The 14,704-nt window shown below is 40.0% G+C and overlaps 2 protein-coding genes across 17 annotated transcripts in view; one reads left to right on the forward strand and one right to left on the reverse strand.

Annotated features, from left to right (window-relative positions):
- klhl29 (kelch like family member 29) overlaps positions 1-14,704 on the reverse strand; it is a 286,208-nt gene that overhangs the window by 150,118 nt on the left and 121,386 nt on the right. The gene's annotated exons all lie outside the window — the stretch shown is intronic.
- LOC112430063 (uncharacterized) lies at positions 11,807-14,552 on the forward strand. 2 transcript variants are annotated; one of them, XM_076873714.1, is made up of 5 exons: positions 11,807-12,016; positions 12,351-12,442; positions 12,819-13,013; positions 13,102-13,178; positions 13,435-14,552. In XM_076873714.1, the coding sequence occupies exons 1-5, from the start codon at positions 11,866-11,868 to the stop codon at positions 14,408-14,410; spliced, it is 1,491 nt and encodes a 496-aa protein (XP_076729829.1). In that variant the 5' UTR covers positions 11,807-11,865; the 3' UTR covers positions 14,411-14,552. The 2 variants fall into 2 exon arrangements, with proteins under 2 accessions (XP_076729829.1, XP_024660917.2); XM_024805149.2 differs by lacking the exon at positions 12,351-12,442 and having other exon boundaries at positions 11,808-12,016.

Here is a 14,704-nt window from a genome sequence, read left to right on the forward strand (position 1 = left end):
ATGTCCTGGAGGTGTACAGGTCCTGCAGAGATGGGAGTCTACAGCCAATCACCTTCTCAGCAGAGCGCACAACACGCTGCAGTCTCTGTTTGCCCCTGATAGTGGCTCCAGCGTACCACACGGTGATGGAGGAGGTGAGGATGGACTCGATGATTGCAGTGTAGAACTGCATCATCGTCCGTGTTGGCAGGTTGAATTTCTTCAGCTGCCTCAGGAAGTACATCCTCTGCTGGGCTTTCTTAATGACGGAGGTGATGGTGGGCTCCCACTTCAGGTCCTGGGTGATGGTGGTACCCAGGAAGCGGAATGAGTCCACAGAGGTGATGGGGGTGTCAGTCAGGATGATGGGGGGGGAGTGGAGCTGTGTGCTTCCTGAAGTCCACAATAATCTCCACTGTCTTCTGGGCATTCAGCACCAGGTTGTTGTGGCTGCACCAAGACACCAGACGTTCAACCTCCCTCCTGTAGGCAGACTCATCCCCGTCCGAGATGAGCCCAATAACGGTGGTGTCATCTGCAAACTTGATTAGCTTGACAGACTGGTGGGTGGAGGTGCAGCAGTTGGTGTACAGGGAGAAGAGCAGAGGAGAAAGAACACAGCCCTGTTGTGATGCTTTGCAATGCATAAACAACTCTACAACACTCTTCTTGATTAATATAACGTGCCCTAAATCCAAAATATTTCTAAATAATGGATGAAGATCAAATTCTATATTTCAGGTCTTCACCTTCTGATGTGCCAGACATTTGCTTTTTGTCGTATATCTGCCTTTTAATGTATTGTTACTCAACCAAATTTCTCCAGAAAATTCAAACGCACATGGTAAGGCACCGATTTGCTTTTGCTTTGCTCTCTGCTGCCAAGCACACATGTTCAAAATCACTCAATCATGTTCATTAAATTGTAGGAAGCCAATTCTGCCATGGAAATGAAAATTAGATTCATTGTGCAGCCTGCTTTTAAGTTGGAGTTATGTTAATTCGAATGTCCTTGACAATGCAACAACTTGATTGGTCAGTTGTAGTGACAGTCCAGTTACCAACATGGCAATATGAGATCACACATGTAACAACGCACTATTTTCAGCCGTTGCTCCTAAAGAAGAGTCATAATGTCTATACCAACTGTGTCTCAACATGTATGATATACTGTGTGTGGTGGATGCATGACTGACTGGTGAATTAGATGGTAAAGAGACCAAGACCAAGAGAAACAGTTCAGTATTCACTGTTATATTTCTGTGAGTTGCCTAAAATGTTCAGAAGTGACAGCAATCACCCCTTTAGAGACAAATCCTGCTTAAGTGCTAATCAAGAATTATGGCTCTGATTAAAAACTGTGTTCCTTTTGTTGCTCAACTCTGATGAATCAGTCAAGGGTGATACAACCAGGAGATGTGCTCGGAAACTAATCACATTCCATCTCTTTTTGATAAAATTGAGTCCTCTTTTCCTGTATTTACTCATTTCAGAGTGCACGGGTAAGGCTGAGAAGAAGCTCAAATATCATTCATGGTAAAAGATCTCAAGATGAGATTGATGAATTATTAATTACTCGCGTCTTTATGAACTCTGGACGGTTTTAAATGATCCTATTTGTGAGCTCGGTTTTCGTCCTTTTTCCTCTTGCAGGTTTTCTTCATATTTTGCCCATGTCTGCAGCTCCATTGAAAATCTGGCGTATGGTAAATAGCCTTAAATTAGGTCCCTGGCCTTCCCGCTTGGTTATCTGTGATGATCGGAACAGTGTGTGCTGCTTGAAAAGACCCATTTTCCCTCTGGCACATCATTTAACATGTCTCATTTACCAGGAAAATATGCAGGTCACACACCAAGAGATTTCTGGTCACACCCTTACAACGCTCGATTCAAATTTAAAAGATTTGAATTAGAACAACTATTACATTTCTTCTATTTCTCGTGCTTCCTCCTGATAAATATTTATGTTTCCCTTTTCTTTGACCACAATAAATTTCAAGTAGGTGCCTACAGCAGGAAGAGAGAAAAAACCCTTTATACTTGGTAATGATAGCTCAACCCAGATCTTTGAGGGGCACCTTATAAAATAAGGAGACACAAAGAAGGAACATTGTTCAGTTTAGCAACACAGGGGAGGCTTTTGTATAATCTAAAAGGTTAAATTACAGATACAGAGTTAAATCTATGGCAGTAATTGTGTAACATATTTTCGGTATTCTCAGAAACGCCTACAGAGATAACTAAGTGCAACCAGCTGTTTCAAAATATCAGCTAATGGTTTAAAAAGAAAGCTGGGGGAAGGGAAAAAGATTTTATTCGGAATTAAGAGTCACAACATTTAAATTTGCCTCTGTATGCACACAAATGTTTCTGTGTAAGATATTCTGTATTAGAGGCTTTAATAGGGCAGCTTACAGCTCTGATGGTTCATAATAGTTTACTATAAATTCAAATTTTCTGTCTAGTTCAAGCCAATAAGCAAAACTTTTATGCCGAAGCATAAAAAAAATCCAAAATAAACCCAAATGTGCAGGAACCTGAAGATAAAGACACAAACTGAAATATTAAAATTTCCAATTTGTTTGGAAGATTTTTAATATTAAGCATCACTTTTATTTAATAGTACGATTGATAATTTCTTAAATGTTGATCTGACAGCAACATGAAAACATGGTGAACGCGTTAAAAAGTTCACACATACTGAACGAGGAGCATTATTACCCTGAATCTGTTGCTAGTTTTTATGTGCCACATGTGCCTTTAGCAACAAGCTAGTGAAGCTGATGAGTTATAGCAGGTGAGCAATCAGATACTCTAATCAGATTTTAAATGATCCTGTTTGACGGCTGGGTTTTAGTCATTTTTCTCTTGCAGGTTTTTTTTTTTTCATATTCTGCTGATGTCTGAAACTCCACTGAAAATCAAGCATATGGTAAACAGGCCTTAAATGAGGTCCCTGGCCTTCCAGCTTGGTTACCTGTGATGATTGGAATAGCTGACATTCAGGTTCATCGTGAGGAGCCAGTAAATACCGAATTACGATTACACGGCATGAATGACTCAACACATTCAATATGGTTTCACCTTTTTTTTTTTTTTTTAAATTAACCACTGAACAGTCAACAATAAAACCACGGTGTATTTAAACTGAACAACACTGATTTGGAATTTGCTTGCCAGTGTTTTGCTGGCAAACCTTGGGTTACTCTGACACACAACACACACCCAAACAATAATGAGCCTCACATCACAAAGTAGGGAAACGCCTCCCTGCCACGCTTGTCAAAGACTGCTTAGCAATGAACAAGCCAGAGAGGATAAGGTGTTGACCCGGCCTCCAGACTCTACAGATCCCAGCACAACTGAGCATCTGCAAGATGTGCCCGAACAAGCCAAATCCACAGAGACTCCCAACCTGAAACATAAAGAACCCCACAGATCCAGTGTGAACTTCCTGCTGTCAGACACTTTGACCCTCTTGTGCCCAGACAGGTCAGATCTGGTGGTACAGGCAGGCGGCTAATTGGTGTATATTACAGAAACCGTGGGACTTTTATTTTATAGAGGTCTGTCTTAAAAAAGAGATTTAATCCCCTAACGACAGGATAATAATAACAAAAAATAAAATTAGCTGGTGGTTTAACTTGGATTTAGACCACGCAAGGTTAAACTATTAATTTGCAAAGTAAGAAGGTATTTCTGTGACTTAATATAATTAAAAGGGGCACTATTATGCTCTAAAATACTCTTACTGTACAAGTGAAGCCTAAGAAATCTAGAGTCGAGTCTTATTTCGTGCAACAGTTTCAATAGCTGCCCTCGATGATGGTTGGCAAAAAGATTTGTGGGAGTTCTGCGCCATTTATCAGGGAAAATCTGCCGCATGAGAAATCTGATATGGTTCAAGACATTCAAGATTCAGTCTGCAGTATTTCTATTTTCTTTTGTGCGTTTCTCTTTTGTTGTGTGTGCCTATTGAGAATGATGATTTACTTGTACAATAAAGTTTTATGAAACAAGCAGGTATAATAATCCTGCAATCTTGTAAGGGAAAAAAAATTAGAAAGTGCTAGCAACACTGCTGATCTCGGATGTTCTGCTTTTTTTATTCGTGTCTGTCTCATATTGTGTAGGCATCACGGCTCAAATCAGCAGCTGTCATTAAATGAATCGCAGACGGTTTATTCAACTGCACTTATTCATTTTTAACCTTGTCAAGGTAATCATTCTGCGAGGAAGACAGACACACCCACACGTTCATCTCTCTGCTTTTATTCTCCAGAGAGAAACCACACACATGCACAAACACACGAACCCACAACACTCTGCATAAAATGTTTCATTTCCAAGTTGGCTTACAAAATTCACAGTAACAAGACAATCACCCTCATTTTCAATAATCTTCATTGTGGGTTCACAAAGCCCGAGATAATAATTCGGCTGATTTTCAATTGAATTGTTCTGGACTTTGTGATTCAATGTGATGCAGACTTGACGGTCCTTCGAAAGACATTTGGGAAATATCGCAAAGGCTTTTTTTATGGCTGGAAGCAAGTATACATTACTCAGACTTGTATACAGAGCTCTTTGAACCCTTTAAAAAATTTAGGCCGTATTCTCTGATCACTCTCCTGATGATTTCCTACCTAAAATATGAAAATTCTGCCCAAATAAACTAAGAATACAGGTCCTGGATTGTGTCAAACATGCACTACTCTTTCAAGCAGAGACATTAATGTCAGTTTCTAATTGAATCTTAGCCCCAAACTTAATTATCACACGCTATAGTTTCAAGATGCTTTTGTGCACCAACAGAAGACGAGCCATTACGAAAAACAAATTGACTCAAGTCGCTGGCACTATCATAGCAAAGTCATTTACCGGCCAATGGCTAAAAGCTGTTGAATAAAAAACACCTGCCAAGAGCTGGAGGGGGCTTTCATTTGAACAACATCCATAAATTCATTTAGTGCAGTGAAATATTCGTGCAATTAACAGTAAAAAAAACAAAAGACAAAGAAATCAATACATGGGTTTCATAGATGTGCAATAGCTCAGCAAAAACAAGCCTGCAATAAACTGTGGCCCTAAAATAACATGCTGCAAGTGTATCATTTATAGTATATACTGTGCTTGGCTCATGTTTGACAATATTTATTGCTCCAACAGATGCACAGCACTTCTCATAATGATTCATGATGAAATGGTTCCAATTTCAATCTGACCTTGAGAGCCTTCTCTCCATGCACCGTTCTGACATACTGCGCGTCATCAGGAAGACAGTAGATGTGGTGCGAGCGCGCAAACAGTCCCTCGAAATCAGCTTCCTAATTGAGATGACAGCTGTAGAATCGCCAACAACAACAAAAACAACCAAAACGTAGAAGGACGTCTGCGCGGCTGGATAAAGACAGCGTTTTTTTCCCCCCCTCCTGCTTCCTTCAAAGATGGAAATATGACTCAAACTGGGCTGACATTTAGGCTCCAGCTCACAGTAACAGCACCAGGAATGGATCAAAATGAACGAGGGATGTCGTGATGGAAGCCGGGGAGCGGGCAGCGAGGCAACAATCATACCTTACTTTTTCATTTATGTCAAATCACGGTACGCGCGCTCGCTCGCTCCCTGTGAAATGACAGGCCGTGACAAACGGTGCCTTCTGGCATGGCTGGAAGAGAACGGCGACGAACAAAACCGCCGACCCCACCGGCACTTAAGACGACGACGCAACGCTGACAGATCAGTGGCAAGCCACAGACAACACAACAAGTGTCCCGTGTATTCTCATACTGACGTTTGGGTGGTGAGTGAGGACCCACAGTGTCGCTTACACACCTGTAAAGAAAGTTGTGGCAGAACTGAATTTCATAAAGTAATTACAGGTTACAGTGATTGATTAAATTTTACTTTACTTTAAGTTTGCCTAAATAAAGCTTTATAGCTGATGTCAGTAGAAAGCAAGTTTAGGAACAGGATTTATGCTAAAGAGCTAAGATTAATGAATGGCAATATTAAGAGAGGCTTTTAGTCCCGAGTATGGAATTTAATACTGTACCGAGCGATGCTATTTCCATAGAAAATCCACTATTCTGTCATCGGTGCTATAAAGCACAGTCCTAATAAAAATTCACTTGAGAAATGGATATATAAATATAATGTTATATATTAGCAATTTGTAACAGAATACCAACCTGAAATTGACAACCAGTAGTGTAATCCACCAGATTAATCAAATTTAGTAATCATAATCTAATTGCTTTCAATTACTTTTTGGATTGCTTTGTCTCCAGACTCGGTAAAATATTATGTTGAACAGACAATTTATTCCATTCTAATTTGCAGACTAATTTGAATAGGGATATTATCCTCCTCTTCAAACATTATCAACTGTTATTTCCCAGAAGTATCTAATCTGATTAGGGTTGCAATAAAGTTTGCAGGGCTGTTATTAGAGCCGAATTACAAAGGAATACAAACTGTGTGGCCTTTGTTGTTTCACAGACGATGATCCGCGTGTTTGTGCATCTCGTGCACGGCGAGATTATGAAAATACAGAGGGACTTGAGGTTGTAGGTAAATGTGACGGCCAGCTGTTGATATTAGCAGGAATAAATGTAAGGGCTGGTCACGGTGCACATTGGAGCAATTGTTGTGAAATAGGACTGGGGGAAGAAAAAAATTGATGCTGAAGCTGTAAAGAGCTTTCTGCCTGGCGTAATCTTAAACCCATTCAACAAAACATGACCTTATTCGTAGCATAACCTCTCTGCACAATAGCTATAGTAATTCTAACATTTTTGCTGCATACCTGCATCTATTTCTTGGATGGGTGGAATGTTTCTTTCTTTTGTGGAAACACATTAGAATGTGTGCAATTTGTAATAACCATTCCCGCTATTATACACGGCCCAGATTTATTCTTTCCAATTACACGGCAGTTCCACTGTTGTTATCATTATGAATAGGAGTATGGTGGCTTAGTGTTTACCAGAGCCGCCTCACAGCCAAGAAGGTCCTTGGTTTGATTTTTTTTTTTCTTTATTATTTCATCTGTGTGAGCCCAGACATGCAAAATGGTTTGTTTGTTAGCTCAGACACTGGTCCACTGGTGACCCTTCCAAAATATCGGCTCACCGAGCTCATGTTGAGATGAGCTCAAATATTTAACATAAGAGGCAGGCAAAGAGTATGAATATATGGATGGAATTTTAGAAGAACCTTTTCCTTAAGCACACAAAAAATGTGTGTTCTTACTAATATCTTCTCTAAATTTATGTGGCGAAAAGGAAATAAGAGCAGTGCTATTCAAGAGGCATCACAATTGATTCAGCGGCTTGGCAATAACCCCAGACAGCCATAATCAGAAGAAGCCATCTTCATGCAAAGCACTTAGATTTTAGCTATTTAGGCATTTTGCAATAATACTCTGCTTGAATTTCAAATATGGGACATTTACTTATACACTGAATATACTTTATTTCACCAGACAACTTCTTACTTGTACTTACTATATGTATGTATTACGATTTTCTGCATTAGTTATGGATGTTTTCTTTCAAAAGAGAACAAAAACAATGGCATTTATATAACTTTACCTCTGTATTTATTATACTCTTATCAGCAACATCAACTGTGAGGTATTTGATGTTACTTTTTACTTAAAAAAAAAAAGCGCACAGGTAAAAACTACTAAACACAAAAAATGAAAGGAAAATATTGAACACGTGTATACAGGGTTTGTGGTTATAGCCAAAGGCAACTTGGCGGTGTGATGATGCGTGGAGCACCTAATGAGAAACACTGAGCTCCCAGTAATTTGTTAGCCCGAGTTAAGGTCAAAACCGCAAATGCTGCATGATTGAGTCGCCCCCAAAGTCCCTATTAGAATTTGCATTTAAAATATATCTATTATTTATGTGTGTATTATTAAAATGGCCGGCTTTAGATCCCCTGAGTCTGGTGCACAGGGAAGGCCCACAGCAAGTAGGCCACAATGCTGGGGACTCGCAGTCGAATAATGGACTGATAGAAATGCAAGAATAAGGAGAGAGAGATAAAAAGTTGTCTGTAGTCGAGGAAAAGCTTCTGTCATAATGAGGACCTTGTTATATTAAAAAAAAGGTGAGAGAGAAAAAAGTTTGTTATATGCGCTGGATGGTAAAAATAGAATACAGGAAGCAGGGCCTGCTAGCCAGCAGAAGTCTCCAGATTAAGTGTAAATAATGTGTTAAATGTGCATGTAAGATGTTAAACATACTGAATAAGATCCATAGAAATGCTATGCTGCAGTGGTGTCCCTAAAAAATGCTTCTGCATTCTCAAAGAAACATTGCCAAGGCAGAGAGGTAATATTGCCAATTGCTGACTGAAGATAAGCTTATAGCCCTGTACATTTGGCAAATCAGCATCCTCCAATCTGACATAAAAAGGGCAATTATTTTATCGCCCCAAGCAGAAACTATCAGCAGTACAGTAGAGCCATTTGTTGTTATTGACCATGATGAATGCAGGGACCCAAGACTCATTCGTTAAAGAGATTAGCCCAGATCAACTGGACATCCTAATCAAAGCGCGAGCTAAAGTATGCGCCACATTTCTAATGGATCCAGCAGAGATTTTACTTGGATGCAGTCATTCACTTTTAACACAGTACAGGGACAAATAAAAACGAGGGTTGTTAGGGGCAGGAAATGTTTATCTGCCAGTTAAAAATACCTATCAGAGCACAGCTAGAGCAGATCAACCTGTACTTTACATTCCTTCACCAGAAAAACAAAGTTTGACTTAGCTATCACCAGCTACTTTTACTAATACTACTACTAATCGCATCACCCAAGTTTCTGTCAACTACAAATGTATTTGTTTAATATGTCGCACCAATGATTAGTATTATTTATAGCTTTGTTTTTGTATATTTTTCACATCTTTTTCAGCAAATAATTTTCATCAAACAACAATTTAAATATTAGACAAAAATGAATCAAGTAACTGTCAAAAACTGACAAAGTAGAATAGGCAACAAGATTTCAAGAAACAAGCTGAGGAACAAAATCATTGATATCTATCGCTCTGAAAAGGGGTTCAAAGTCATTTCTAAGCCGTTGGTTCTCTGGTGAACAATGATGAGAGCCATTATCCACAAAAACTAGGAACAGCGGTGAACCTGAGTGAGCCCAGGAGTGCCCGGCCTACTAAAATTACTCCAAGAGAAAATCGACAGCTCATCCAGGAGGTCAGAAAAGAACCCAGAACAACTTTTACCTTGAGAGAGTCCAAGGTGAAAACCACTGCTGACCAAAAAGATCACCAAGGGTTTCCTCACACTTGCCAAAAGCATTTTAATCCACAAGACTTTTGGGAAAATATTCAGTGGACTGATGAGACAAAAGTTCCACTTTTGGGGAATTTTGAGTCCTTTTACATTTGACATAAAATTAACAGCGGATTTCATACAAAGAACATCATACCAACAGTCAAAGATGGTGGTGGTACTGCAAATTTCTTGGGATGGTTGGGATGAAACTATGAATTCTGCCCTAAAGCTCAAGTGCACTTGGGTTGCGCAGCAAGACCATATCTTGAAAAACATCAGGAAGTCAAAGGCTTTGCATTGGCCTAGTCAAAGTCAAGACTTAAACCAGATTTAAATTTTTTACACCATTCCTGCTAGAAAACCCTCCAAAAATGTCTGAATTTAAACAATTCTGCTAAAAAGAGTGGGCCAAATTTCCTCTACGGCGCTGTGAAATACTCATTACCAGGAAAAAAAAATCAGGAATGGCAAATACTTTTTTATAGTGTTGTATCTGTAACATAACTAAAATAGCATTTGCTAATGATATCTAAATACAAAGCTAAAGAAAAGGTCAATAACAACTTTACAGTATCAGACAAACTCAAACTTTAGACAATGCGGCGTGATGAAGAGTTCAGAATCAGAACATAATACCTCATTATGATGCATCAGCTGAAACAGATCTCTACCGAGCTTTAACACAGCATTTGCTGAGACGTAAACCAAAAATGTCAGCTTTGCGGTTGCTTTACAGAAAACTTTAGGGAACGTGGAGATGTGTCAGTCTGAATCAAAGTGCTGGGCTGCGCGACAGATGCTCCCATCCCCAGAGCCGCTCGGAGTCAATAGCAAAATTCCTTCTCCTGTTCCATGCACTTTGTGTCCTTCAATAGAAACATTAAAGCTAAACAAAACGCCTAAGATCCTTTCCAGATATCAGCTCAGTGAGTGAGAAGAGCACGGCCAATTGGCTAGTGATTTTTCTTTTCCAAAGTATTTTCAGGACCTCTCTTAAGCCTTACGTTTATTGTCTCCTTTGTGCACCCAGCTGAAAACGGCAATAAGTCAAGCAAGGAATTTTCAAAGCAAAGCCTGTCAGTGTCTATTTACAGCCATAGAAAGTACAAACACTTTTAGTCTAGCCTTTTCAAATAGGAATGAAAAAAGTAAATGTTTCTACCAGGAGTCAAGTTTCAGCCTCGGGCTGCATCTGAGGGCAATTGTCCATAACTACTTCTTTTGAAGCCGTATGCATTTACACAAATATAGCCTTGGCAGCAAAACACGAAGACAAAAATCCCTCATTGTCTTCTGCAGCATGTAACTGACGCTAAGAGCACATCAGGCCTTAATACCACAGGTGAGATGGATCTGAAGTGCCAGATATGCCAAAGAGAGGTTGTATTGTTTACCTGTGCATCTTAAACACTACTCCGTCTGCCTCCTCACTGATATCTGATATTCCACGACATGACTGATGCTTTAAAAGCCTGCATTCACTATCACCTTTCGCATGGAGTTAACCTTAAGGTGGCAGTACTTTGAATGTCAACCCCTCCACATGTGGACCTTTTTAAATGCCACCTCTCTTTATTCCGCAATTGTGGAACAGGACAGACAAAGAGAAAGGAGTGGCCATTGAGGAAGGAGAACGATGCTGGCAGATGAGGTTTTATTGCCACCAGACAAAATCCAAATGACATACAATCAGCGAGGATCAGCGGGGGGTTCATTTAACACTTGAAAGGAAATTTGGGTACTAAGTGTGGGTATGAAGGGCTAGAGTGCTGATCCACTCATTCGATGATGTGCTCAATTACATAGATGAATGAATGGCAGCCTTGAACTGAAGAGAGGGGCTTTAGCGTCTCCAGACATCTGACTGCTGCTTTGTAAAAACTATTATCTAAAATGTGCCGTAAACAACCGAATGCGGACAATGTCAATTACAACTCATTTTTCTATAAATTCCTTTTTAAATACTGAACTTGTTTAAGTGGGAGATGAAAGTGCTAGTTTAAAACTTGCATAAGCACAGAGACAGAGCACAATTAGGTCCCACCCACACGGGGAGAAAAAACACTTCATGTGATTCCACTCACTTTATAAAGCTGCCTCTGTCACAACCACATAATACAAAAAAAAAGAAAAAAAAAAACAGAAAACAAAAGACGTCTGCGGTACAAACAAGTCACAGAAGCGAGTCTTGTTCTTTTTACGAGTTATCGAAAAGCTGTTCTCTAAAGAAGAGCCCGTAGTAGAAGTGATGCAGGCAATAAGATAGGAGGCATCAGACAAAGAAGCAAGCATTTTTTTGTCCCGCTGATGAGGTTAAACTAAAGCAATTTCACAGTATTCATTTTGTGTTATAGTGAAATGTGGATAATTCAGACAGCTATGCGTAATGTCAGCAATGTAGGGGAGTCTTTATACCTCCTATTAATTCCACTGTACAGAAATTGGCTGCGATTCAGCTGAGGGCACAGTGGGGGGTGCTCATGAGATAACACTCGGTGAACAATGGACTACTTGCACTAACACTTCCGCGTTCTATGTAGTCCTGCTCCAGTGCTTCCGGTGCGGTTAAACCATGGCGACGTTCTACACTCGATGCCTACAAGAGCTCCCAAAATTGAACATCACCGATGTTCATCGGATTTGCAGAGTGACGACTACCCCCGCCAGCAAATTAGATAAAGGATTTAAGTTATATGCTGCATCTTATATACACAACTACGAAGGTAAGAAAACGTAAATTAACCGACAAAGAAACGCTAGCTAACGTCAAATGCAAACACTACGTTACTCCGCTATGTCCTTCATTTGATGTCAGTTCTCTACATTACATGTTTTCTTAAACGGTGTTTTATGTCGTCCTAAACTGTAGTTGAGGTTTTCTTAACTAATGTCACTTTTGTTGTTAGACACTGTTATATTAGCGTTAGGTAGTTGGCTAACTATGGAGGTAGTTAGCAAGAGTAGCATTAGGTAGTTAAGTGTAAAATATATATGTTTAAGACATGCTGAAATGAGTAATACAGAAATAATGCTAATGGTACTTGTATCTTTATTCAGTGTCCAATAAAGACAGGTTGTCAGGGGAGGTCGGTGTGAGAGCCCTGTGCTACAGGTCGATGAGGAAGAGTGAGGCACCACACAGACTAAGTGTAGGCAGGAAGCTGTGTAAAGTTGTTAATCCCCGTTCTGTGGGGTTCAGTTCATTTAAGCATTAGTTAAGTTCATTCCTAAAGGCCCATCAACTTGAATGTTTTCCTTGTCTCCCTGCTTTATCACTCCTAATTTGACTAGTCAGATAGTTAAATCAACGTGTGTGGGTGATCAGAAACATTTGACAACAAGTTAATACTGCAAATATACACAATCTAAGTTATTACAGTTATCAAGCATGGTTAAGTTGTTTTAATAGGGAGAGAAGGAAACACTAAGCATTCAGGAGGGTGCGTAACCATAACACTGAACTATGTTCCTGTTCGGCTCTTCCATGAAGATGTTACATTTTTAATTTTCGTTCTTTCTTCTTAGATTAAGCTTCTGGATTCATCGCCGGTGATACTGACACATAGCCAGTGCTCCTGTGTGGCAGGCGCTGTTATGTGCAATCACACAGTGGCACTGCTCTTCCAAACAGCACACTACTCACAACTCAGAGTGCCGGTTGTCCCCCCTGTGCATAGCTGCACGGAATCTGAACAGCAATGGCACAAGCCACGGACAGTGGTAATTTAAATGAGGTTAAAGTTTTTGAATTAGTCCATGTTTACATATGAACAGCAACACCATCCATAGTAAATGTGTCTTCTGTTAGGGTGTGAAGCCAGGACCCATCAACTCCATGATCTTCACTAAGCCAGTACCAAATAGGATGGCCCAGACTGGAGTACGGTAATTAGATTTGTAAAATTTGGTTTCACGTGTTACAAATGTATGTTGCTATTTTTTTCATACATACATGTGTCAGAATAGGTATTAATTTACATACAACATTACACTTTCTGAAGACAGCTAACTCAGTCATGTACATATACATCCCAGTCTCTAACTTATGCACCACTGTTTTACACCTTTTAGTTTTTAGTTTAGTTGTTGTTCAGTATAACAACCTTCTTCCTTACATTATTGTCATTGATGTTTTCTTTAGGAGTGGCTTCTACAGAGGCATGGTGGGTCCGTTACCAGATCCCTGCTTGTTCAGAATAACGGAGGCATATGCAAAATTTAATATTGAGGACAGGCCACTTGTGACCACAATGAACATGAGACCTGACAAGCCCCTTGTGGAAAGTGCCTTTGGGCTGGTGCAGGAGGGCAGTGTTCTGTCATATCAGCAGCCGGTTTTGACAACCCGGTACATCACACTACACCGCGATGCACCACCAACACCGCACTTGCCTCTGGAGGGGTATGACATCTTGCCATCAGATTGTGTGTTTGTGTGCTCAGAAGAAGAGCTTCTGCATCTGAAAAGCTTGTCTGTAACTCTGGAAATGGCTCACAAAATAGAGGAAGCTACACGTGAGCAAAGCTCTTCGTCTGAGTGGCATCAGCTCCGCAGGCCCAGAGTGACTGCCTCTAGGTTTCGGGAGGTGTGTCACGTCAGAGGCCAGAGCTCGGCCGAGTCACTAGCAGAGCGTATATTGAAGGGAACAAGGCAGACAGCAGACATGAGGAGAGGAACTGAGATGGAGCCTGCAATAGCAGCAGAGTATAGTAGGCTAATGAATGTTAACTACTCACCCTGTGGTCTGGTCATTCACCCCATTGCCCCCTGGCTTGCTGCATCTCCTGATGGTGTTGTTTTTGACCCCAATGAATACCCCCAGTTTGGCTTCGTCGAATTCAAATGTCCCAATGTACAAAACTTTATTGACTGCAAATATGTGCAGATGGAATGTGGTACCCCTAAACTAAAAAAGAGCCACGCATATTACTGGCAAGTGCAAGGACAACTGCTCATCAGTGGGATGCAGTGGTGTGACTTTGTTGTGTGGGCACAAGAGGACTACCTAGTGCAAAGAATATACATGGATATAGATGTGCACAATGCAATCAGAGAAAAGGCAGACTATTTCTTTTTTTACATATATATGCCAAGATACCTGTGTTTGAAAAAATGAACAGTGAAAACAGCAAAAAGAAAAACAGATCCTTCAGGCTGGCTGGAACAAAATAACTGATGTTTTATTTTCAATATATTTCATGAATTCTTTTGTTGTTACATGTTACTTTTATGTGACATCAATAAACTGTTATTTAAGCAATGGCATCAATTTAATTTTTAAAAACGCACATTAAAACGTTGAATTTGTGCAGAACTTATTTACATGGTAAGTATTTAAAACTCCATGCCTAGCATACTGATATACATTTAGACAATAACTGAACTGTAGAAAATGACAAATGGTATTTTT

This window comes from Maylandia zebra, linkage group LG15, assembly GCF_041146795.1.
Source record: "Maylandia zebra isolate NMK-2024a linkage group LG15, Mzebra_GT3a, whole genome shotgun sequence".
NCBI lineage: Eukaryota > Metazoa > Chordata > Actinopteri > Cichliformes > Cichlidae > Maylandia > Maylandia zebra.

Bases quoted from the DNA above. Each gene is read 5' to 3' on its own strand.
- LOC112430063 (XM_076873714.1), top strand. From the start codon at position 11,866: ATGGCGACGTTCTACACTCGATGCCTACAAGAGCTCCCAAAATTGAAC. The intron at 12,017-12,350 runs GTAAGAAAACGT...ATCTTTATTCAG, and splicing joins TTATATACACAACTACGAAG to TGTCCAATAAAGACAGGTTG. The intron at 13,179-13,434 runs GTAATTAGATTT...TGTTTTCTTTAG, and splicing joins ATGGCCCAGACTGGAGTACG to GAGTGGCTTCTACAGAGGCA.